At 43.6% G+C, this 27,020-nt stretch overlaps 2 protein-coding genes across 6 annotated transcripts in view; one reads left to right on the forward strand and one right to left on the reverse strand.

The window, feature by feature from the left end:
- The window catches only part of TMEM272 (transmembrane protein 272), a 32,117-nt gene extending 21,633 nt beyond the window's left edge, over nucleotides 1-10,484 (reverse strand). The window contains exons 1-2 of one of the 4 annotated variants that reach the window (XM_037743442.1): nucleotides 10,243-10,484; nucleotides 3,357-3,437 (exon numbers count right to left, since the gene is read on the reverse strand). In XM_037743442.1, coding sequence (XP_037599370.1) covers nucleotides 3,357-3,414 — 58 coding nt within the window. In that variant the 5' untranslated portion in view covers nucleotides 3,415-3,437; nucleotides 10,243-10,484. The remainder of the gene's footprint in view (nucleotides 1-3,356; nucleotides 3,438-10,242) is intronic. The other 3 variants (XM_037743443.1, XM_037743444.1, XM_037743445.1) reach the window with 3 other exon arrangements.
- Nucleotides 10,485-24,403: 13,919 nt separating this feature from the next.
- Nucleotides 24,404-27,020, forward strand: part of CCDC70 (coiled-coil domain containing 70) — a 4,532-nt gene continuing 1,915 nt past the window's right edge. For both annotated transcript variants that reach the window (XM_037743436.1, XM_017542460.2), the window contains exon 1: nucleotides 24,404-24,661. The gene's annotated coding sequence lies outside the window, so the exon portion shown is untranslated. The remainder of the gene's footprint in view (nucleotides 24,662-27,020) is intronic.

Below are 27,020 nucleotides of genomic sequence, written 5' to 3' on the forward strand. Positions count from 1 at the left end.
ACTTGTCTGTTTCATTGAGTTATTCTGTGAGGGCTGGAAGCTGCTGCACACATTGCACATGTATTCATCAAGATTTCACTGCTGCCCAGTGATGAAAGTCGCCCTCTGGGGCGGCAGCAGGCCACAGGGAAGCAAATGTTCCACAGCAGAGAGCCTGACAGAGAGAGAGTGCCAGATGGAGAGGCTGAGAGCCAGGGCTGCACGGTGGCCCAGGAGTGCTCCAAAGCTCCCCCAGGTGGCTTGCTGGGGTGTGAGGGCATGGAGGCCACCCTGCTCCCTGGATAGATGCCCAGATGAGCAGGCCACTCCTCTGAGGCCGCCACCACTTAGCAAACTCCACATGTGGATAGGGACAGCACCAACCAGTCTAAGGGGATATCTAGAGAGTGTTCTTAAAGCATAAAATAAAATAAAAATAAAACTTTCATTCTCTAATTACAAAAGTATGTAGCTTTACAGGAAATGTGGAAAATGTAGAAGACCAGACAGAAGAAAATTTGGAAGTCACTTGAAAGGAAAACACTATGGCATTTGGATTTGCATCTATGTACTGTTTCACCAGGTCTGGCATCAGGTCACAGAAGCCAATTTTTTCCAGCCTAAAAAGACATATTAATTATGAAAAGTCATAAACATTCATACAAATACAGAGAGTAATCGAGCAAACATTCAGAGTCTTGCCACTCAGGTTTCCATCTGCATGCTTTTTAAGTTTTTAAATTTTTTAGTTGGAAATAATCCCAATGTGCATTTCCTGGGGATAGGGATATTCTCTTATTAATATACTACCTTAGGACAGTTGCGGCTTCTTACATTGACACAGTGTTTTAATCTGCCATCCATATTCCACTGTTGATGACCTAATAAAGTCCTTGTCTCCAATCTAGGGTGACATGTCGCATTTTGTTGTCATATCTGCTTTGTTTGCCATGGTTTGAATGTGTCCCCCAAAGTTCATGTGTTGGAAGCAATCCCCAGTGCAAAAATGTTGGGAGGCAGAACGTAAATGAGAGGTGATCAGGCCATGGGAGCAGAGTGAATGGGCTCATGGCCTCACTGGAGCAGGTTCATTAAAAAAGAGGGAGTTGAGCCCTTTTTCTCTCGTCCATGTGCTGCCTTTCTCCATGGGATGACACAAGAAGGCCCATCCCAGCTGCTGGCCTCTCAGTCTTGGACTTCTCAGCTTCCGGAATGGTGAGCAAACAAATTTCTCTTGATTATAAATTACTTAGTCTGTGCTATTCTGTTATAGCAGCACAAAATGGATTAAGAGACCTCCCTTAGAGCTAGAACATTCTCATCGCCTTTTTTATTTTGTTTTCTAGGATGCTGACATTTTTGAAGAATACAGTCCTCTCTGCTTCTTTTAAATAGAACGTTCCTCACTTTGTATTTGACAGATGTTCCCTTGTGTTTGGATTACAGCTGTGCATTCTTCGCTGGATTACTGCATTAGTGACAGGCACCTGTCCCTCACTGGTAATGCTCATTTTAAACCCCAAAGTGTGGTCTACTTTCTCCACTATATGATGACTATTCTATTCCTCCCTTGCAACCAATATACTTCTTGTCATCAAAATTTCCTCTTAGATTTAGTGGCTATTGATAATTCTTGCCTGATCCAACCTTTATCTGAGGGGGCAGGTGGGAGGAAGTAGACATCTAGGCAAAGAAACACATGTTGGAAAGCCCAGGGAGAGAACAGAAGCTGGTGTTTTTAGGGAGCCTAAAATGTTTTTGTCTGGCTGGAGTTTCCAGAGCGAGAAGGGAAGAAGGAGTGATTCAAGAGGTAAACAGGGACCCGATCACAAAGGGTTTCACGGGACAGCAGAAGCTTTGGTTTTATTCTCAGGAATGCAGAGTCACTGTGCAGTGAAGGACTCCCCAGGGGATGTGCTGAGGGGGCAGGCAAGAGGCAGTGAGAACGGTTAGGAGGCCTTGCCACTGTGCTAGCTGAAGACAGAGTTATTCATAAAATGAGGGCAGAAACCTCAGCAATCAAGGAGGCCATCGTTAGGCCAAGGTTGGCTGAGACCTTGACCTGCAGATTTACAGTGCAGCCAGGAAACATCTCTTTTTCTGGGAAACCCTGAGCGTAACACTTCCTCTCTTGCCAACCTGGTGTTGCCATCAGCACTTCTGTTGCGTAAACAGGTAGGACATGTGTTGGGGGAGGTGGTGGTAGTTAATTTCCTGATGATATGGAGCAACAATATAGCCGGTGGTGTCTCCTTTCCCTGCCCCAGTAAACCTATGAGCTTTCATCCTGCAGAGCATCAGAGGCCCTGGCCCGAGGCTCCAGCGCTGTCCCACTCTGTGGGGACAGCAGTAGGTGTGCTCCAGGGGTGAAAGGGGTGGCCCTCAGAGCTGTCCTTGGGAGTGAAATGACAGGGCTGTGCCTTAGGAGAATGAGGTGGGCACTGGGCCCATTGGTGAATAGAGAAGGTCAGTTGTATCTGGGAGCTGGTGCTTCACTCATTCATCTGCTTAGTCAGCCAGTGCATATTTATCGAGCTCCTACTGTGCGTCAGGCACTGCTGGAGGCGCTGGCATGCAGCAGTGCAGGAAACATCATGGGAGGAGAGGCGGGAGGTGGAGAGTGTTTGCTAGGATGTGGTAAATGCAGGTAAGGAAAGGTACTAGGCACCTGTCCGTCAGCCCCTTGTTCTGCTGATCCTCCACCTTAGTCTGCCTCCACCCACGGACTGCTGCTGCCTGATACTAGTATGTGGAGATGAATTGCTTAAGCTTCCCACAATGTTCCCTTTATTCATGTTTTATCTGTAAAAGTTAGACCACACATCTCACCATGATGTAAAACCTTTCATTCCAGGGACCCCCAAGGCTTGGGATCCGATTTGGGGATCTACTTTTGGGATAGTCTAAATACAAGAGAGACTGGGCCTTCTGTAATGTGGTCCAGCCCTTCTGGACACAAAGGACCCCAGCAGGTGATGGCGGGAGAAAGTCCAACTTGGTAAGGAGACAGGTTGAGGCAGGAGTAAGGGAAAGCTACCCAGGTCCAAAGTGTCACATTGCCCTGCCATGTTGCCCCGCACGGCTGCCATTATACCTTGGTTGTATCAGTGACTCCATTCACACACGTATTTTTCAAACACACATTACACAGAAAACATATACAGTGACCTATGGAAAGCTAAAGATGAATAGGTAAGGAATGGAAGGAGAAGTCAGCCAACTGAGGGCCGGGCACTGTCTTCCCAGCCCTACTATCCCGGGGCCACCCTGAACCAGGCGCAGCCCACCCATGTGACCCACTCCAGCTTTAGCTCATCGTGTCATCCCAGAGCCCTCGGTCCTACAAAACCAGGGTGTTTCTCAGAGCTGTGACTCACCATTGCTGGCGATTTTGGAAATGCACTGATGACAGGCTTTCTCCATACCTCCCGGCATTGTTCTTGCTCACTCTTCAAGTTCTGAGGATCAAAAATAACTCATTAGAAAGGATGCTGGAATGATTTACTCAGCACCAATAACCGACCCCCTCTGTGCATCAGTGGTGGCCCAAGTCAGCTCGGGGGGCCTGGGTGCTAGTGTTGGTGCTGCTCTTCCTGCAGGTGTGGCCTTGTTCGTGGTTAGTGGGGCTGAGAAAAAGACTCTCAATTCCACATATGAGGGAACCAAGCTCAGAGAGGTTAAGAGGCTTGCCCAGTGATACCAGCCAGGAAGACACAGACTGGAGTGGGAGATGGTAAGGGCTCTCACTTGCTGAGCAGTGGCTGCAGCCAGGCATTGTATTAACTCTTTAAATAGGTCATCTCATATTTAATCCCACAACAATCCAATCTAGGAAGTGTTATTGACTCCAGTTTACAGATGGCATCTTAGATACCCAGAGAGCTTAAGATTCACCCTGAGACCAGAGCTGGCAACTGGCAGAGCCCAAACTTGATCCAGGTATGGACCCAGGTACAGAGCAAGAGCCCTCACTTCCCAGCATAGCTGCTGCATCCTCCCAGGGCCCGAGCGGGAAGGGAGCCATGGGTTTGACCAGAGCATCCTGGGCCGAGACCCGAGCAGCCTGCAGCACCACCCCGGCTCCCCTGCGGACCTGCTGTGGTCTGAGCAAGCTTATTGACACTATGAGAAAGGGCTTTCCTTCAATTGGAAGAAATAGCCATACACATTTTAAATCCACCAAAAAACTCCAGCTCATCAAGACAGCAAATTTTCCTGGCCAGCGAAATGAGGTAGCCCTGTAAAGACATTAGGAGAGGAAGGGAGTCTCTTTGTCCTAAGGCTGGGCGTGCGTAGTTCTACCACTTCCCACCATTTCGTTGCTTGGGAGTGAGGCGTCCATGGGGGCTCATGGCTGATCCAGGCATGATCTGGGGCAGATATCCTTACTTCATACACAAAGTCTCTCCAGGAACCCATTCTGAGTAGGCACGGAGCCATTTGAAAGCACGATTTAACAGGGTCCTCATTCCTCATACTGCGGGGGTTTGCAAACCAGGGGACTGCCCCATTTGAGCAGTGCTGCCTGCAGGCCCTCCTGGGTGAGCTAGAGATTAGTGCAGGGGGAACACGCCATGATGGGGAAGATTTGTGGTCCGAGGGCAGAGGTGGTCATGATGACAAAAGGAGAGCTTGCTTTGGCCAGAGCTGTGGCTCACAGAAGGCGAGTCACTCCAGCCCCAGCATGGGCCTCCAGGCAGGAGCCATGCAGCCCACAGCTTCTCTCTGCAGTTGATCCACAACTAATGCACAGGCAGGGTGATTTAGCTGAGATCCAGGGTTTCTATTCCCCATCACTGTGGTTCTAGGGCATGCCATGCTCAGAACCCGGCTTTGTGTCAGCAGGGCCTTTACAGCAGGAGGCAGTGTGACCCAGAGTCAGTCCCCAACCAGAGGCATGTCACCAGTGCCCTGCCAAGATCTTCCATATTGTTAGCTCATTTAGTCTCCCCAGTTCTTCCAGAGGCAGGTACGTCCCATCTTACAGAGAAAACCAAGATTCGGATCAATTTGTTTGCTCAAAGTCACCCAGCTAGTAAGTGGTAGAACGGGTTTGAAATGAGGCCTCCATGACTCTATCTGAAACCTGGACTTTGTGCCTTCAAAGCCCACAATCTCTCTACTTCACCCCAGAGCAAGAATAAAGAAGAAACCTAGAAAGGAGAGGCTTCCCAAAGTGAGTCAGGGACTAAGCCAGGAGATCACGGTGCCTTTCTCGTCAGATCTTTTATGCCTAAGCCTATTTAACTCGGCACAAATTCTTATCCCCATTTTACAGATGAAGAAACTGAGGGTCAGAAAAGTGAAGAACTCACCTAAGATCACACAGCCAGATTGGGATCCAGATCTTGGGATCTGCCAAACTTGAGGTGCCTACTCTCTGTTAATCAGAATCAACTTTGACAGTTTTGACAGCAGTGAGATAATGGGACAGAGTGGCAGGGCTGAGCACCCAAGATTTTCTGACCTCTCCTCCAATCCCTGGGAATCCCAAATGCAGTGCTTGGGATTCCAGGGGTCCCTCTGCTGTTTCCGCCTCCTGATGCATCCTCCCTTGCCCACTCTTCTCCTGGAAGCAGCTGTGGGGGATGCATGTGAGTCTTTGTCTCCCTGGCACACATTAGGTCTTCAGTATGTTTAATGAATAAACATGAATTACTATTCAAATATCTCCTCCCAGCTCCATTTTCCCCCAGAATGTCCTTGCAAATACTACGGCTGTGGTGTCCTTACACACAGGAAACCAGGAGCACTGCAGCCCTGGGTAAACCACAGCCTCCTGCCTTTGACTCGGCATTCTACCCACCAAGGTGAAATTTGACTAGTTCTCTAGCCTAATGGGGTTTGCCAGGTGCACATCCTTCTGTTAAACAGCGAGTAGGCCCCAAGTCATGGACAAATGGCTATTGTATGGATTACAGATTTCCTGTTGATGTCCACACTTCATGAGGTTGATTGCCACAGGGGCATCACAGAAGCTAAACAACTTAAAACCCTGCCTGAAAAACAATCCTCCTGAACGCAATGATAAGCTCAGTTATCTAAAGGGGCCACAGCCCATCAAGCCTCCTAAAGGCCTGGAAGGTCAGTTCCTTTCCTCACTCTTCTTAGGGAAAACAGAGGAGCGCTTCATGTCACAGGGAGGCTGTGTACTTTACATCTTCCAGCCACGAACCACAGCATTTTCCTCCTGCATCACAGAAGAGATAGAACAGAGGGAGGAGAAATACGAGCCATCTCTTTACACTTCCATGGTGGAGTTGCCGCTGTTTTATAAACTTCCTTTGAAGCGTGCTGAATGGTTTCTGTCAGTGCCTATGCACCAGGACACTCCAGTCTTCAAATCCACAGCAGCTTTGCAGAAACCATCTGTGTCACATTATAACAACACATTTCTACCTTGGGCCATTCACTGCGGTGAGAGGCACACGCTGTAGTCTATGAATCCTGAAGAACAATGTTCTACCACAAAAAGTCATATAGTGCCACATATACATTTTTTTAAATTCAAATGTTCTAAATTGACTGATCCTTTTAGCCACTAACTGCAAATAAGGGTAGAAACATCAATTTTAAAAACAATGATATCTTTATTGATAATGTCAGACCAAATGAGGTGGCAGCCAATGAATGCACCAACACAAGGCGCGGATATTAGATCCATTTTATAAACAAGGCGACTCTTATTCCTTCAAGCTTGTTATTTTCATAAACTGGCAAGATGGATGAGAACTAAAAAAAGAATGATATGTTATTAATTCTGTAACACCTTAAAGAATGTTCCCTAAGAGACAGGTAGCAGTGGCAGTAGAACTCAGCTTTGGCACCCAGACAGAAAAGGAAGATGGAATTCCCCGGCACAGTCCTAAATGCTGGCCGACAAACTTTGCATATTGTGTTCAACTTCCCTTACAAGGAATAAAATGTTATACACACACACACACACACACACACACACACATCATATGACCTTGTGCATGTAATGTCTGCAGATCTACAGAAACACACAGAAGCCAGGCGCAGTGGCTCATGCCTGTAATCCCAGCACTTTGGGAGGCTGAGGCAGGCAGATCACGAGGTCAGGAGTTCAAGACCAGTCTGACTAACATGGTGAAACCCCGTCTCTACTAAAAATACAAAAATTACCCAGGTGCAGTGGTGGGCACCTGTAATCCCAGCTATTCAGGGGGCTGAGGCAGGATAATCACTTGAACCCGGGAGGCAGAGGCTGCTATGAGCCAAGATCATGCCACTGCACTCCAGCCTGGGCAACAGAGTGAGACTCCGTCTCAAAAAAANAAAAAAAAAAACAAAACATAGAAAACAATCAGAAGCATAAACACTAAACCACTGTGAATAATTGTTCCCTGTGAAGGCAGGTACAGGGATATGGGGCCACCGGGGCTGGGGTAGGGAGGAATGTGCCGGAAGCAGGTGTGGGATGTATTATTTTTTTTTTAAATAGAGATGGGGTGTCACCATGTTGGCCAGGCTGGTTTCGAACTCCTAACCTCAGGTGATCCACCCACCTCAGCCTCCCAAAGTGCTGGGATTACATGCGTGAGCCACTGTGCCCCACCTCAAGGGATGTATTTTTATTTCCACTGTATACCCAATTATTGCCTTGCCTTTTCCCCTGTTAGCAGGTTTTACCATTATAATTTTAAACTTCTTTTTTAAAACCTTTTAAAATTCAAGAAGTATTATTTGAAATGAGAAGTAGTTTGCTTTCCAAAAGTCCAGAGATTTTAAAAAAGTTGCATGTAGGGGATAGATAAGCAGAAAGGAGCAAGTCCACCAGGAAGCAAAGGAAAAAAGGAGAGAGATTATGTGATGGTGGTAGGTAATATTTTTTCTCTTTTGGAATATTTTCTTTATAAATTACAAAAGCAACTTCGCAGAAAAATTAGATCACAGAGAAAAGACAATCATTAGTCATTATAAACAACTGCAGAACTTCCAGCCCAACAATGGTTAGTATTTGGGAGCTTTTAAGTATATGCATATATACATACGCATGTGTGCATGTACACACATTTCACATGGCTGCAATATTCGGGTGCATTAAGTGAACACTTCACATTTTGACATAAGCATTCTTTCTGTTACCATTTGGTCTTCAGAACTCTCATTTTCGCAGCTGAATTATATTCTACAGAGTAGCCTACATCAAACCATATTTCTCTGTATCTTGTTTTTGGATATTTACTTTTCATTCAAAACTAATCCTAAGAGACATTTCTCTCTGTGAAAAGTGCTTTGTTTCAGGCATCACATAGATCTCTTGGAATAGTTATTTACTTAAAAAGCGTAAGCAATTTTTTGGGTTTGAGGTAAAATTGACTTCTAAATGAGCTGTATCTATTTCCAGCGCCACCAGCAATATGAGAGTGCCAGTTGTACCACACTGAACCACCACTGGGTGGCAGAAAGGCTAATGCATTTTTATTACTCCCATAGGCAAAAGTGGAAATGAATTATTTTAATTTACATTTTTGATTGCCAGTGATATTGCCAATTCTGTCTAGGCTTGTTTCCCAGTTGTATGTTCCCCTTTGTGATTTGGTTTTTACGACCCATGATATGGATTTATTTCAATTCAGATCAAGCCCACAAAGAAAGCTGCAATTTGAGAAAATAGCAGTGGATCTGCTTTTTGATTCACAGAACTCCCTGTGTGAATTTGCAGATTCAAATATGCTACAAAAGACCTATTCACTATTATGGTGGGGACTTGAACAACTCACAAAACTCAATTGCATGTTCCTTGGAGCCCTTTGAAGTGGTAGCTCTTCCAAGAGAGGGTCCCTCAACAGCAGGAGATGCCCAATAGAGCAAATACATAGTAATGACGGATTCATGTCAATGCAACCCATTTAATGGATTTCTATACCTCCTAAGTACTAAGAAAATGCACAGTTTTTTCTTATTTGTTAAGAGTTTTCTTATTTGTTAGAAATCTGAAACAGGAAGAGATTAGGGTAACGGGCTGGGCAGTGCCTTCTCTCCAGCGTGATCAAGCAGTGACTCAGAAGTTCATCCTTGTGCATGCTAAGACGGTGTGTCTCACACCTAGAAGGCCAGTGATAGTAGCCCCTGCTGCTTCCTCTCCTGGCAGCTGAGTGATAATAAAGGGTGCCATGGGAATTAATCAATAATTGCCAAATGACATGCTCAACGCACTTTCAATTCTCAGTCCAATGGATCCATCTCAGTGGTTCTCCACCAGAGGTGATCTGACCCCCAAGGCACATTTGGCAATATGTGGAAACATTTTTAATAGTCATGGCTAGGGCAGGGCTGTGGACAAAGAGACCAGAGATGCTGCAAAACACAAGGAGCAGGGCAGTGCCCAAAAACAGAGTTATCTGCTCCAAAATGTCAATAGGACTAGGTCTGAGAAACCTTCTATGTCTAATGTTCCCAGTTTTAGAGTTCAAATTTGTAAAATTCGACTTTATTTTTAACCTCTGATTTGTTTCATGAATCAACAGTGAACATATATATGTGACTATGATTTTACTGATTGGTTTGGTAAATTATTTATTCCTAAATCAGCTGTGAGGAATAACTCACTGCTTGGTTTTGAATAACATTTAATATTAGACATTAACCATCCCCATACCTGTTCCTTCCAAGCAGATGTTAAGTAGCATTGTTGAATATTTCCAACAAACATTTCGGGTGCTCAGGACACAGTCCTCTCTTATCTGCAGCTCTCTATGTAAGTAACCTGTGCTGTTTTCTCTCCTAGCTATGTCCGCGTGCACGAATTCAGCCGAGGTTACTGATACCTACTGTGTTCCAGTCATTCCACAACCTCCCTAGGATGCCTTCATTTTTTGGCTCCTAGGAAACGGAAAATGCGCTTCCTTTGAGCTCTACCATCCCTTTAAATTGACCAAGTCAAAGCCACTTGCTCAGAGCCCAACAAGTAAAACGTGGAGGTGACGTCCGTGGTCCCCACTCGCTGTCCTGCAGCCGCCAGGTTGTTTCTAACAGTCCCACAAACTTGCTTCCACCCTGTAGTTCATTATTGCTTTACGATTATCCTCTTCTTTCAAAAACCCATTTCCCTTAGCCTCAATGAAGATTGTTTTCTTTCCCTCCACACAAGCAAGAAAAGCACTTCCACAATACAGACATTTTCTTTCCAGGAAGCATAAATCAACACATCGGCATCTTCCTAGGAATGATTCCAAGAAACCCTCTGCTAGGACTGTCTCTCCGACTTCACAGGCTGCCCAGGGCTGCCAGACTCACCTGAGCTGAGCCGAGTGGGATCCAGAACCAGGCAGCACTCGGCCCCTCTGGGGTCCCGGTGTCCAGGGCTGACTTTGCAGGGGCTCCTCTTCACTTGGGGCTCCCACTCCCTGTCGCACGCTTTCTTTCTCCCTTTCCTGAAACGCAGCAGCAACTCGTGGCTTTTCCTCTAAGGGGCGGGTTCTCTCCATTTCCCACTCCCACGTGTGGGCAGAGCAGCCCCACCGCCGGCTTATACCCCTGCAGTGTGCCCGGGGCCCGCCGGGGGGCAGCAGAGCGACCCCGGGAGCTGTGGAAAGATGGCCGACCCCTTGGAGTTAGGAATTGTCGCGGAAAACTATTCATTTCAGTCCCTTAGCCACTAAACCTAGGGATTTACTTCTGGTGCGAGCCCCTTCTCACCCCTTGCCCTCCCTGCGTGCTGGTGGCACATGAGGGATAGTGGACCGAGCAGCGGCTGCTTAGGAAAGTGGGTGCAAGTACTCAAAGTGGGCTGAGGATATGAGGTGCGCTATGGACTTGAGGACTGCCACGTAGAAAAGGGATTCAGTTGATTCCGGGTGATTCTAGACGCCAGCTCTGAGACAGAGTGAAGTTACAGGGAGGCCAAATTGTGCCCCACGTCATCAGCTTTCTCACAGTGGCCTTCCTAGTCCTGAAGCAGGCTGCTGTGTGACGCTGTTGTGTGTTGGTAGCAAGCACCTAATAGTAGAAGTTCTCGACTGCTGATTTATAAGAAGTGCCAGAGATTCTTTATTGAAATGGAGATTCCTGTACCACCTCCCAAAGATTCTGAATCTGTAGGTCCAGCCTGGGCTCAGGAATCTGCAGTTGAGACTCTGGTAAGCCTCCTGCAGATGCTCCATGGACCACAGTTTGAGAAACTGGCGCCACATGACATTAAATGCCACATGGCATTCTCCAACCCTGGCATGCAGATTTTTGTTGTCATTTTGGTGGAAAAGGCCAGTCTACTGAGGAGGGACTGGGTGAGGCAAGAGCAGAGCCTGTGATGCAAAACGTAAGGAGCTGCTCCCTCAGAGGCCACCCCTGCACTTGCATGGCCCTGTGAGGGCACCTTCTTAAGCCTTGTGCCTCAGGCCACTTTCTCCGATCACTCTAGGGCTGGCCCTGCCACTCTCCCAGTCCTGAATCCAAGCTGACCACTTCACACCACAGGACAGGGTGGGGCAGAGGAGCAAGGAGAGAGGGCATACAGTTACAGTCACGAGCCACATAACGTTTCAGTCAATGATGGACCACGTGGATGGTGGTTCCTTAAGATTATAATGGAACTAAAAACTTCCTATCACCTAGTGATGTCATAGTAGTTACAATGTTGTAGTGCAACACATTATTCATGTGTTTGTGGTGATGTTGGTGTAAACAAACCCACTGCACTGCCAGTCATATAAAAGTATAGCACACACAATTGTGCATAGTACATACTTTACAGTAATAAAAAACAATCAGGTCCCTACTTTATATATTGACTATATTATACTTTTTATCATTAGAGTGTACTCCTTCTACTTATAAAAAAAATGGTTAACTGTAAAAAGCCTCAGGTGTGTAGGCTAGGAACAATAGGCTGGACTTATGACAGTCTAATGCCTGATGCTCTGAGGGTTGAACAGTTTCATGCCAAAACCTTCTCCCATCCTCACCCCCATGAAACTGGTCTCTGGTGCCAAAAAGGTTGGGGAGCACTGGGTGTGTAGTAGGCTACACCATGTGAGTTTGTGTGAGTACATTCTATGATGTTCACACAATGGCCAAATTGCCTAATGACACATTTCTCAGAACATATCCCCATTGTTCAGTGATGCATGATGGTACCTGAAACTTATATCACATTAAGTGAGCAGAAGCAGAGTGACTATGAGCAGTGAGGTCAGAGCCTTAAGCCTTCCCTGCTACAATGGTGGCATCTGGGAGCACACAGTGATCGAGAGCCTGCCCTGGACCTGGCCAAAAAGGGACAGTAGTCCTTTCTGAGCACATTTTAGCCCAGACATCAAAACAAAGAAAATTTCTGGTTATGGGGACAGTCTTCCTGGAAGTTCAGGAAGGGAGAAAATAATGGCAGGTCATTCAGGAGTTTTTCCACATGTCCCCAAAGATGCAGCAAAATTTTTCATCAAAGAATATTTTTCTGTCAAACCAGACAACTGTATTTGTGAGTGCAGAAACAGGAGATTTTTGTAGGGGAGAAAGTAGGTGTGATTGGAAAGTGATTATGAGACTCCAAAGCTAATGATAAATGATAGTCATAATAATCACTGTCAGTTAGGAAAACAGGGAATATGATATGGGGAATTAGTTACAAGAGCCATGGAAGAGCTGAAAAATCACACACAATGTAGGTGGAGTAACCCAGAGATTAACAATTGACAATGGAAGCAGCTGCCAACCCTAGAGATGTGAGCGGAAAACTACCACTGGAAATGCTGCCCAAAGCAAAGCAGGTGCGATTAATACCCCCACTGCACAGATGAGTAGCATGAGGTCCAGAGAGATTAAAGGCACATGGCTACGAGGCGTGTAATGAACTTAAACTCAGGCCATGTGATAGAGTCCACATGTGGCACCACTACACTATTCCCATATGAATAAAGGGCACATTGGGGGAGATGATAGTAGAATTGAGTGAAAGTTGAATTCAGAGTATACATTTTTAATGCATGTTTTTAGTTGAGGTGGTTCTCCTGGTAAAAGTGAGTTCATTCATTCATTGAATGAATACTGCTGACTCCAAGCCAGATACTGTGAGTAAAAAGATTACTTAATAAAATCAAATGTATCCCATAAAGAATTTTGATTTTGTTGCAAAAGTAGTGAGTTAATGAGCATGTCCCTGAGTTTAATTACAAAGGCAACTGTGAGTTAATGAGGGTAGGCCTGACTTCTTGATGGAAGCTGTAGAAATGGAGATACTAAAGTTGCCCAAAGACCAGGTTGTGCACCCCAAAAGGAGCAATCAGAAAGCCAAGGGACATTGATGAGTGTTCACTCTCACTATTCCCCAAGACTGCGCAAAAGGTTGTCTTTGTTTTCATCTTTGCTTATGTGTTATTCCCCAACAAATTAGTTCTGTGTAACCATCCTCATTCTTTGGATGCTTTTTTGGAAGCTTTCCATTCTGATGTCACTCTTCTATTTGAGTCACCTTTTCTATTTTTACCATCTACTCATCCTGATGGCTTCCTAATTTGGGAGAAAACCTTCAGGGTCCCTCACTTTAACTTTTACCGGAGTCAAAAAGCATTTCAATAGAAGTTTTCATTTTCTTTTTGACTTTTGACAGTATTTTAATTTTCCTGAGGACAATTTAAGAAAAAGAGAAACAGAATGCGTGAGTCCTGAAAGTAGTTCATAGTCCAGAAGAAGAAGAATTAAACCACAGGCAACCCCTGACCCACGCTGCAAGCTTAAGGCCATTATGCTAGGAAATAAGCCAGCCACAGAAAGGCAGATGCTGTATGACTCCACTCACATAAGGCGCATAGAACAGTCTACTCTCATAGAAATGGAAGTCGATGGATGCTGGAGGAAGGGGATGGGAGCAAGGGTTGGAGGAAGGGGAACATGGGGAGCGAGTGTTTAAGGGATGTGGCATTTAGTTTTGCAAGATGAAAAAGATTGGTTGCACAACAATGTGAATATTCTTAACATTACTGAGCTGGACTTTTTCAATGGTTAAGATGGCGAGTTTTATGTTACGTGTATTTTAGCATAATTTAATAAGCAAACAAATCCAGCATCTGAGAGGCTGGGGAGTCAAGCCCTAACATTCCAAGGGTCCTGCGGAACCGGGCAGTTGTCCGAGGTGCTCTGGAAAATCCCGGGGTCTCCATCAGCCCCAATTTCAGCGGTCTTAGAGGCCCTGTGGGAGAGTGCGCGGACACGCCAGTGTCAGGTTTCCTGCCTCAACCTTTGTACTCAGGTCTAAGGTGGAGCCTTAGAGTGGGCATGAGGGAAGGAATAACTCTCCTGTCTTCCTGTCCTTAACCTGGGCTCCAAGCCCGAGGGTCTAAGTCCCCAGGGGCGAGTTTTAGGGTTGAGAAAATGCACAGCGCCACCTACTGGCAGCTCTTTGCCCTCCCTCCCCGCCGCCTCCTGCTGTCTGGCCTCTCAGTGGGACCCGGGCGTCTCTTTCAGGAACAGGCTGGACAAGGTGGCTCACACCTGTGACCGAGCACATTGGGAGGCCGAGGCAGGATGATCGCCTGAGCCCAGGAGTTCGAGACCAGCTCGGGCAACGTAGTTAGACTAAAAAATAAAATATTCGCTGGGCGTGGGGTGGTGTGCCTGTAGTCCCAGCTACTTGAAATGTTCCCCTGTGGAAAGAAAAACCCTTCTGTAATTTTGTTTGAGATTGCACTAAAGTTTATACATAAATTTGGGGAGAATTGGTATTCTACTGTCATTATCAACTACAATTTTGATTCTCTCCCCCCCTCTTTATTCGGTACTAAGCCAAGTCATCGATAAGTAATGATGATTTCTTTCTAATATTCATACCTGTTTTCTTTGCCTAATAAATTAGCTGTTATTTACAAAACGATGAATGCTACTCACTTTGCCTTGTTCTTTAATAATGTCTTTGGGGATATTTTGAAAGTATTTAAAAGCTAGACAAGGGCCCTGAACAGTCCAGAGGGGAGGCATCAGTCAGCTGGTACTCTTACATCAATGTGAAATTATGGGCACACAGTAAGCCCTGAGCGTTTTATCATCAAGCATGTTTGCTGATTTGTAATAAATTTAAAATAATACTTTCTTATTTTACCAATAATTTCTTCTCAGGATAGAGTCAAAAGTCTTTATAACTTGGTTTGGACCTATCTTTCCAGCCTGATATTTCTCAACATGGCTCAGTAGGCAGCTCCCCCCACTAAGTCCTTCAGCCACTGCCCAGCATTTAAAACGCCCAGTCACGTGAAACAAGGGTTTCCAGATCTGATTCCCACGGCTCCCATGCCCTTCTCGTGGGCTGTTCTCTGTTTGAGAAACGCTTCCCACTAATAACTTGGAAAAGCACCCAGTTTTCAGGACGTGGCCTGGTCCATATCCTCTCTGAAGTCTTCTTTGGCTATCTCCTGCTCTCTGTGCCATCAATTGAACTCCAATCTAGAAAGAGTTGGTCCCTTTCTCTTTTGCACACCCCCAGTGTATCCTGGACTGTCGTGTTTTTCACACTATATTTGTATTTAATTGTTTCCATTTCTTCTGCATTTGTGGACTGTGGGTTCCTCTTAACACTGAGCACAAGGTTTGATGCTTAATTAGCACTTGACCAATATTTATTGAGTGAATTAATGAATTAATGAATGAAAAAGTGAATGAATGTCACTCTGAGCACAAAGATTTATCATGTAAAATGAATATTTTTTAAAATGTCAGATGGTTGCATTTTCACTCCCCTTGACTTTTGATGCCATGGTAAAGAAAAGAGCAAATATCACTGTTCTGATGATCTATTGGGGTATAACCACTCCAAACTAAGGAGTATGAACAATTATGACTGTTAATGATTATACTGTCTCTCAGTTCTACAGGTTGGCAGGGCTCCACTGGGAGGTTTTCACTTGGGTCTCTCATGAATATAGACAATAGCTGGGGTTGCAGTCATCTGAAGGCATCCTCACTCACATGCAGTGGCAGCTGACACTAGCTGTGGCTAGCACCTCAGCTGGGGCTGTGAGCCGGAACACTACATATAGCCTCTTCATGAGCCCTGGGCTTCTTCCCAGCATAGGCGCTGGGATTTAAGAGCAAGTGGACTAAGAGAGATCCAGAGGAAACCATTCATCTTTTATGATCTAGCCTCAGAAACAGTGGTACACTTGTATTTATTAATCAGCCGTGTATGTGTGTGTGTGAGAGAGAGACAGAGAAAGAGAGAATGATTTGCTGGCCCCTATGACATAGATAATCTCTCTGTGGTTGTTTTCAGGCTGTGAGCATGGAGCTGGGAGAAGGTTAGCACTCTGGTTAGCTGGTAGAAAGGGCTTCTGCACCCGGCTGCCCTCAGTGGTTACACATCCTGCATTCCGTGGGTTGAAGTAACCGAAGGCTCACCTGGGTTCAGATGGAGGAGAGGACTCTGCCTCTTGATGGCGGATTGGAGAGGTCATAGTGCAAGAAGAGCGTATGGATGGGAGATGTTAAAGCCATCTTTGGAAAAGTCAATCTGCCATAATCACCAAGAACAAAGATCCAAAGGAATGCACAGAAGAAAATGGAATGTAGAGAAAGTCCCCTGAAATTAGCAAGGTAAGGAAAAATTCTTCCTTCATTGGAAGAAGAAAATGGGAGGAGAAGGCAAGGATGAAACCTCTGCTGGGATAAAGTGTGATGGGGAAAGGCAAAAGAATAGAGACCACAGATATATAGAGAGAAAATCTGAAAGTAGAGGTCTTCTCCCCTGCTTTCTACTTAAAACTCTAGAAATAGAACATTTATTTCTTTATTCAATAACTATGTTTATTATGTGTCAGACACTGTTCTAAGTTCTGGGAATGAAACAGTAAGCAAAATAAAGATCTCTGCTGCATTCATTTGCTCAGGCTGCCCTAACAAAGTACCACAGACGAGGTGGCTCAAACAACAGTAAGGTGGCTCACGGTTCTGGCAGCTGGAAGTCTAAGATCAAGGCATCAGTGGGATTGGCTTCCTATGAGGCCTCTCTCCAGGCTTGCAGGTGGCTGCCTTCTCCCCGTGTCTTCACCCTGTGTGTTTCTAGGTCTTGATTTCCTTCTCTTATAAAGACACCACTCAGGTTGGACTAAGGTTCACTCTAATGACCTCATTTTAATTTAATTACCTTTTAAATGTTCTATCTCCAAATATAGTTAGTGCATTCTGAGGGCCTGGGGGTTAGAGCTTCAGCAGATAAATTTTGGAGGCCACAACTCAGCCCCCTTCACCTGCATCCATGGAGGTTATATTCCAGCACCTCACAGGATGCCCTTTACCAACATCATGTGGCTGAAGCAGAAAGGAAATGGGAATGGTGCACAGAGGGAAGCCTGCAGGCAGTGGCATGCTCCTCAAGGTGGGCAGACCCTGTGGAGCAGGTCATGCTCCTGAGCTACCCGTGGGATCAGGGTGTCACTCTTCTCCAGCTGGGACCTAGCCTCACATAGCTTTTCCCCTGCCCTTTCCTGCTTCCTTCACTCCCTAGCTCCAGAGAGCCTTCCTCATCCCCCAGTAGATCACAGGCTCTGCTTCCAGAGACTTGCCTATGTAAAAACAGTCACATTGTGTTACATCAAGGGGCTCTGATATCTGGCTGACCCATACTTCCTGGTGTTAAGTTAATCATTATACAGATAATAGCCTGATCCCTCTATCATACAATGATATATATTCCACTTAGTTTTATTTTGAGACACTATGTCTAGTTTCCCATCAACCATGTATATTAGTGCTTTCAAAATCAATGGATCAACTTGCCAAACTAACCACTTAATTAGGAACGTGAAACAATAGTTTCTGATTCGCTCACTCCTTCTACGTGGATCCATCAGCATTCTTCTCCAAAGCTTGCCCACATCAATGGGCTTTGGTATCATGATGTACAGTTTGCAAAGGAAAGACAGGATACGTTATTCATTCATTTTCTTATTTTCAAAGAAATTGACTTAATAGCCTCAACTGTCACCGTAGATGGTGACAAATGAGTTCTTTTTCTCTCTTTTTTTTAGTATCATCAATTGTTAGCAATTCCATGGATTTCAAGCAATTATAAACATTATTCTTGTTTTTCGAGACAGAGTTTTTCTCTGTCGCCTAGCCTGGAGTACACTGGCACGATCTCGGCTCACTACAACTTCCGCCTCCTGGGTTCAAGTGATTCTCATGCCTCAGCCTCTGGAGGAGCTGGGACTACATGCTAATTTTTGTATTTTTGTAGACACAGGTTTTGCTATGTTGGCCAGGCTGTTCTGGAACTCTTGGCCTCAAGTGATCTGCCTGCCTTGGCCTCCCAAACCTTTGGGATTACAAGCATGAGCCAGCATGCCCAGTCCCCTGTGTCTTTTTGATGTGACATAAAACTTTCCTTGCTTTCTAAAAAAATATGTCCCAAGTTGAGTTTATACTTTCCATCCCCTGTGCCTAGAAAAATAGTCACTCATCAGTGGAGCCCTGGCTCCTCTTAGTGGGGAATAGTATTAGAGACTATGATCTGTGCGCAGCAGGTATGCATGGCTTCTGTGACGTTGTTGCTGCTGGTCCACTTCGATAAACAGAGCTGTACCATATCTATTTTTAAAATCATGAGTACTTTTTAATATTTAAATTTTAAATCCAATACTATACTCTTTGTGTAATTCATGAATTCAACACCTATGTTGTTCAAGGGTCAACCATAATATATCCCTAATGGAATAAATTAATTTTCCAACATAGGCAAATGTAGACTCTGGCAGCAATGAAAAATTGTGTTGTCAAAAATGTTTAAAGAAATTGGAATGTTTGAATGATATTATATGAAAAAGCAAGCCACAAAACAGCATACACAGAATAAAACCAATTGCATAGATTATATGTGGTCATAAGCACAGGAGATATATTAGAAGAATATACCCCAAAATGTTTGAGTATTGGGATATGGATTTTCATTTTCTTCTTCGTCTTTGCTCTATTTTCTAATTTTTGTTTTACAATGAACATGCATTACCTTGAAAATTGGAGAGAATGGTAAACTTTTTTTAAATAATAGCATTGAAAACAATTTAAGTTAAATGTCTGTCACTCATGAGGCACTGATTTAAAAATATTTAAGTTAAACTGTCTATCTTGAGTGAACAGAAGTTATTGATTTGGTACACAGTGTGTGGCGGGGGGAGAAAGTATATCCTTTTCGATCCCATGAGCTTGCTGATGTTAATTGATTTACTTTCTGTACTCCATTCACATTCAACAATAATAATCTTATTGCCGTTTCCTCCAGAGGCTATAAGGCTTACCTGAAATAGCAAACATTTTATGAATTGTGAATCACTGAGGATCCCAAAGTTTCATGTAAGAATACTTCCCCAACCCATCTAAACCAACTCCAGCTCAATTTCACATTTCTATCAGCACAGGATCACCTTCCAGATATTGAGGCTGGGTAATTGAGACCTTTCCTTCATCTTCATGCCATGCAACAATTTGATCACCTTTTGAGTCTTTCTTCAAAATATTTCTTGTAGCTGGCTGTTCTTCTCTGACTCCCCAGCTATAATGCTCATTGTGACTTGGGCTATTGATGCCTACATTATTATAGTTACATTCTATTTTAAAGTGGTATGGTCTCTGAGCAAAACTGTCTTAGTTCAAATCTAAGCTCTACTTCTGTGTAGCTTTAGGCAAGTTTCTGAAATTTTCTATGTACTTCCTTCCTCATATGTAAAATGGAAATGGTATTAATACTTAATGTGTTAATTTATTTTTAAGATTAAATGGGCTATATATGCAAAAGTACTTAGGACAGTGATGGAGAGCATAGGAAATGATCAACACATGCTAGCTATTTTAATTATTATTATTGATTTATTTACTGCTAGTTTGGGCCTTTTGGTCAGGTCAACATTCTAAAGTTCTATTATATGACTCTCTTGGTTATAACCCCCCATATGAGTGTTGCACTAGGTAAAGGCTGACTAGGTTGTTTGGGGCAAAATATCGTATTTGGAACAACTTGAGGAACTGGACATCTCACAGATACCTAGGCAGGGAGAAAAATTTTGAGACCGAGACCTGAACAAGCAATAAAGACAGTGGAGGTGAGTATGGCATTTGAAGATTCTTTTCCCTCAAAGCATTTGATTTCAAATTGAAAGCAGTGAATGAAAGGCTGAGAAATTTGAACAGAAATTTTAGCAAGGTAAAAGAGGTCTAAGGGTTAAAATTGCACCTAAAGATCTATCAGGGAGGACAGGTTCTGAAAAATACCACAAGCTTTTGTTTGAAGAAAGGATCAACTGAAGAAGCCTATCTCACAAGAAGTGAAGCCCAGTTTAGAATTATCTCAATTCCACACTGGATTAAAGTAATTGATTTCTAGCCTCACTGCCTACCAGAATAAAAAATAAATACATCTGGAAGAAGATAACATGCTGAAGAGCCTCAGAATATTGGCACTCTATCAAAATAATAAGCCATATAAGAAAGTAAGTTTTGACAGAAAATCAAGAGGGAAAACAGACAATAGAAACATATTCACAGAAGATCTAGATCTTGAATAATAACAAGACATAGACTTTAACATAACTACAATTAATGCATGGAATTAAAAATCAAGATGGATAAATTTAGTACCAGAAAAACTGAGAACCAAGTGAATATCCTAGATTGGAATAATATTTAATAAACAAAATCAAAGACTGAATCAAAACAGTATATTAGACACAGCTGAAGAAAGAATAGTGAAATGGACTATAGAAGGTTTGAACGACGTAGGTAAAGACTCAACCTAGTTCAGACATACATAGAGAGGGAACACTGCATCAAGCAACTGAAGAATACCAATTATTTTCAAGTGGACATGGAACATTTTCCACAATTGAATGTATACAGGGGCATAAGGCAAGTATTAGCAAATTGAAATGATTGAAATTAGAGTATACAAACCATATTCTCTGTGCAAATCATAATGAAATTGAGCTGGAAATCAGTAACAAAAAGGTAATTGGAAAATCCCCATATATTTGGAAATTAAGAAATATACTTGTAAATAGCCAATGGATCAAAGAAGTAATTCCAATGGTATCAGAAAAACATTTTAACTGAATGGTAATTCAAAGGTGACATATCAAAACCTGTGAGATGCAGGTAAGTGTACTTAGGTGGAAATGTTGTAGGACTTTCTCCTCAGCTTAGCTATAAACCAGGTTCTTGTCACACAACCAGGAAAGATTAGGCTTGTGGACACCTAGAAGGGTAAGAAAAACAAAATTTATTATTAGGTGTAAAGGGGGGAAAAACTCAGCAAAGTGAAAGGGGTTCCTGCTAACAGGCCCCCATCTCACAGATTGAATCCTAGGTTGCTACGCAGAAACATAAGAGGCCAGGATCCTTCCCCTCTGCAAACAGTGTGAACTTCCTGAGATCCTGCCCTGTCCACCGAGTGGCAGGTGGGAGGTTCTCCCAGGATCCGTTTTTACTCAGCTGTCTCAGAAACTGATAGTCTTAAGCATATATATTAGAAAAGAAGAATGGTTTTTAAAAATTAATAATTGAGATTTCCAGAATGACTGAGTAAGAGTTAGGATGGATTCTTTCCATCCTCAAAGAATTACTATTTGACGTGCTTGGCAGTTCACTGAAAAGCTTCCTTCATAGAACTTGTCTTTATTTGACTTGACTCAGAGCTTACTCTGCAAATAACCCTATCCTCAGGGTACTTGTAAAAAAAAAAAATAGTGGTAATTATCTAACATCATAGGTGCTTGATTTGCCATTACCAGCTGGGGTTGACCAGAGGCTTGACCAGTAACTGAAAAAGAAAAACTGGAGAATAAAATGGAGACTTTGAAGAGTTTTGATATATTCCTGAGAATTTGGGTCACGTGCGTGTGACTGTGCACAAGGCTGAGAAAGACCTGAGAAGGCCATAATCTCTCACCTCAGGCTGACTTTGAGGCTCTCACAAGAAGGACATGAAGATTAAGGCAGAATCATAAACTGCCTGCATGATCATTAAAAGCATGCCCAACACTCACCTCCCCACCCCCCACCAAACACACACACACACACACACACACACACACACCCTCGGCAAAGGAAAGGAGACATCGGTTCATGGAGATCTCTGTCCAATCATTACCTGATCATTAAGATAATAAGCAGACTTTAGTGCCCACACATGACAAAAAAATATAAGCTTCATAGAATTTGTCCAAGAAAGTTAGCAAACAAACAAATAGCAACAGCAACAACAATAAACGTCCACAACAAAACTTGGGAGTGGGACTCTTATTTTTAGTTACTATATTAAGTGTCCAACTTCAACAAAAATTTTTGAGGCATACAAAGAAACAGTAAACCCTTTATTGCAATCAGAGTAAGGGGAAAAGCAGCCAATAGAAACTGTTATTCTATTTTTTTTTTTTTTTTTTTTTTATGCAGGGTCTCACTCTGTCGCCCAGGCTGGAGTGCAGTGGCACAATCATAGCTCACTGCAGCCTCAACCTCCCGCACTCAAATGATCCCTTCCTTCTCAGCCTTCCAAGTAGCTGGGACTACAGGCATGTGCCAGCCTAACTGACTAATTCATTTTAGTTTTGAACAGACAGGGTCTTCTTATGTTGTGCAGGGTGGTCTCAAACTCCTACACTCAAGCCATCTTCCCACCTCAGCCTCCCAAAGTGCTGGGATTACAGGCATGAGCCACCAGGCCTGGCTTGAAACTGTTTTTCTCTGAGTAATTCTTTTTTTGGTTATAAACTGTCCCTAAGGAATTGCAGACATTGGACGATTAAACCAAGATTTTTAGTCAACTATTACAAATGAAGTTAAAGAACAAAAAGAAACCAATCCTAAAGAATGAAAGGCAAACCAGGCCAGGTGTGGTGGCTCACACCTATAATCCCAGCACTTTGGGAGGGTGAATGGGTAAAGCACTTCAGCCCAGAAGTTAGAGACCAGCCTGGGCAACATGGAGAAACCCCATCTCTATAACAAATACAAAAAATTAGCTATGTGTGGTGGCAGACGCCTGTAGTCCCAGCAACTTGAGAGGCTGGAGTGGGAAGATCACTTGAGCCCAGGAGGTTGAGGCTGCATGCAGTTAACCAAGATCATGCCATTGCACTCCAACCTGGGTGACAGAGACAATGTCTCAAAAGAAAAAAAAAGCATTAAAGGAAAAAATTAAAAACTATGTCTTACCAAACAGATATAGAAAAGCATGTGTATATATATAGAAAAGTATGTGTATATATATACACAGACTTCATATATATATATATATACTTTATATATATATATAGAAAAGTATATGGAAAAGTATACATATAGAAAAGTGTGTGTGTGTGTATGTGTGTGTATAAACAAAGACAGAGAGGGAAGTATATATATACTTTTCTATATATAACCAAATAGAAATTCTGGAGACACAATGAAAATTTCTGGAGAAATTCTGGATGGATTAGGGGTCCATTGATGGATGAATGGATAAAGAAATTGTGGTACATATATAAAGTGGAATATTATTTGGTCATAAGAAGAGAATACTGCCATTTGCCACAAGATAAATAAACCTGGAGAACATTATGTTAAGTGAAATAAGCCAGACACAGAAAGAAAAATGCTACACAATCTTACTTATATGTGGAATCTAAAAAAAAAGGAAAAAGAAAGAGAGAAAAGTCAAGTACATAGACACAGAATAAAATGGTGGTTGCTAGGTGTGAGGAGTGGGCAGGAAGACGGAGGTAAAAGGGTATAAAGCTGCAGATACAGGAATAAATAATTTAGAGATCTAAGGTACAGCCTGAGGACTAGAGTTAATAACCTTGTATTAAGGATTTTTGCTAAGAGAGTAGATTTTGGGTGCTTTTGCTACAATGCACAAAAAAGGGTAACTATATGAGATGATGGCTATGTTCGTTTATTTATTTAAAAATTTTACTACATAACAAAAATTCTGGAGTTGAAAATGAAAAACCAAAGAGGGGTTCAACAGCAGATTTGAACTGACAGAAAAAAAAAAAATCCATGAATTTGGAAATAGGTTGAGATTATCTAAGCAACAGAAAGAAAAAGAATGAAGAAAAATGAATACAACTTTAGAGACCTGGGGGACACCCTCACGCTACTAGTATGCACATTATATGAGTCCTAGAAAGAGGGGAGACAGAGAAAATTGAAGAAAGAATATTTAAAGACATAATGGCCAAAAACTTCTGAAATCTGATGAAAAACTGCATCAAATCTGCATATACAAGAAGCTCAACAATCTCCAAGTAGAATAAACCCCAAGACCAAGACACATCATAGTCAAACTATCAAAAGCCAAAGCCAAAGAATCTGGAAAGCAGCAAGAGAAGTGATTTATCCCATGCAAAGCCCCCAGCAGAACACGACTTCCTGGAACCATGCTCCTGGAACCAATGGGCTGAAGGAACCTAAGGTAACAATCGCTTGTGAGTCATCAACAGCACCACCCTATCAGTGAAGTCAAAGATGGAAGATGCACTCTTTCAAACCTTTCAGGTGCTCCCTCCTTTCCTTAAAGTCTCTTATAGGGAGCTCCTTCTTGGCCCTCTCCATCCTGTGAGTCAGGACTGAAAGGGCACAGGGTTACCACCAGCAGTGTTGGGGTGAGCCTGCAGGCACGCATCACTGGGGCTCTGATGTGACAATGACTGCCTGCCCCCCTCTGAGGGCTACAGGACTTGCCCAGTTGGGAAGCAGCTAAGCAGTAAGTAACTGCTGACTTTAGACTGTATAGCATTTATTCTAGGCATAAGGTCATATATAATATTTTTCTTAAAAAGTTCCTAGTCTTATAGTATTACTGAAAACTAGGAATGTTTCAATGCATGTGTTTATAGCTATACAAATACATGTCTACAGTTTTATATTGTACTTTATATCTTAATACACATCTACATATTTGATATGGTTACTTTATTTCCTTCTTAAAGATAGGTTAGTGTTCACTTGAGAAAAACTTGGAGGTGGATTTTTTTCAACATATTAACCCGGTAGACGGCCATTCATCCAGCTGCTATTTCCTGAACATCCATCCTATGGCAGACGTTTCGCTGGATGCCAGACATAGAAATGGAAGATGAGGTGTTTCTAGTGGGACAAGACGGGCACAGGCTGAGTCTGAGCTTAGTAGGAGGCATCAGGAGAAGCTGCCTGGAGGAGGTGGCTCCTTATCTGAGTCTTGAAGGATGTGCTAGGTCAACTGAAGTGAGGTTGGGCAAAGCTATCCAGGGAGAGGGGCCAGCCTGGCATGGAAGTGAGGGAGGACATATTGGAAGGATTCCAGACAAAGAATCATACAATATAGAAAATCAAAGTTCCAAAGTGCAGTTAAATTCAGCTCAATTCAACCAACATTTCCCCCAATTCCCTCCTATATAGACGACTTTATATTACAATAGCTGCTAGGTTTGCTAGGTTACAGAGATGGCAGGAAGACATGCCCACACCTAATTTCAGTCAAGTGTGACAAGTAACAGTGGAGTAATAGACAGCATCAGGAGGAGGAGAGGAACTTTGTCTGGAGGGTCTGAGTAGCTTTCAGAGGGGAAGGATGAGCAGGAATTCAAGGCCACATCAGGAGGAATAGGGGCTCTCAGTAGAGGACACGGCATGTGCCTCACCATACAACCAGGAAACTGCAGGCAGGTGTCAAGAGCTGGAGAGCTGGTTAATACTGGGCCTTGGATTTGGAGATGGAGGCAGGCTGGGCGGGAAGGAGAGGGAGAAGCAAGCTGGAGGTGGGCTGCACAGGCCCTTCCTAGGGCGTTCGGTTTTGATCTTTGGGCTATGGGGTCTTTGAAGGTGTATAAACTGACATGATATGACAAGAGAGCATTTTAGAAAACACCTGTAGGGCTTCAGTGCAGGGGTGGATGAGAGGGTAAGATCAATACAGAGAGCAGTGAGGTTGTTACAGTCATCCTGGCCTGACCTGGCAGTGGTTGGGGAGAGGGTATAGGGGCATAGTTTCAAGAAATGTTAAAGATCTCAGGTAGGAGAGCTGGGTGATTGAGGAGAGGTCTGGTGAGGGAGCGGGAGAGGGAGCAGTCGAGAATGTGCCCCCTGTTCTGGATGGATGGTGATGCCACCAGCTGTCCACAGCCTAGCCCCTCTCTCTTCATATGCACGCATGCGCGCGCGCGCACACACACACACACACACACACACACACACACACACACACACCAGCTATGTGTCTTTTCTCTTCCTTTACTCCCTGTTTCTAAGCCAGAAATGGAAAAACACTGAGAAAGCCCTGGAAATTTCCTCAAAAGGTCTCATGGATGATGGGTTGGTGAGGTCCACTGAGTGAGGCCAGACCCTGGCAGCTTCCTCCAGAAGCCACAAAACACAAAACAATGCTCTCAGCATGTGCATGCGCCCCTCATCTGACAACACTGAGTTCTTTCCTGCACTCTAGCCACCTTCCCATGTCCAGCACTTTTTCTCATCCCTTGACTCATGTTTATAGTTCCAGGAATTGTTATGGTTAGTTCCGATATCTAATTCCTCAGATATACGGCAATGTTTGAAGATCATTCTCTCTCCTCTCCTCCTTCCTTCCTTCTCTCTTTCTTTTCCCCAGCTTTTATTTTATCGTGAAATATACTGTATCGACTGGGGTACATAAAATATCCCTGTACCACTTAACACATTTTTATAACGACTCACATGAAACACCACCAAGCAAAGAATCAGAATCCTGCTAGTGCTGCAGAAGCCTCTCTCAGGTACTCACCTAATCACAACCCTTAGTTCCACCTCCTCATCCCATACACCTAATACCCCCGACACCAGCAACTACTACTCTGACTGTGGGACTCACTTTCTTGCTTTTCTCTTTCTGTGTTAACACTGAAGTATGTTTCCCTAGACAATGGTGTTTAGTTTGCTTGTTTGGAACTTCATTCTTTGAAATTCCCTAATCCTGCCTCTCTCTTTCAGCATGGTGTTTAGAAGATGCACACTTGCTGCTGTAGGCAGCCGTGCTATCTGCCATGTGGATATACCACCATTTTTTATTACACTTTATTTGGAATGGTCATTGGATTGTTTCCAGAATT

The sequence above is a fragment of the Cebus imitator genome, unplaced genomic scaffold (genome assembly GCF_001604975.1).
Source record: "Cebus imitator isolate Cc_AM_T3 unplaced genomic scaffold, Cebus_imitator-1.0 Scaffold145, whole genome shotgun sequence".
Classification (NCBI taxonomy): Eukaryota; Metazoa; Chordata; class Mammalia; order Primates; family Cebidae; genus Cebus; species Cebus imitator.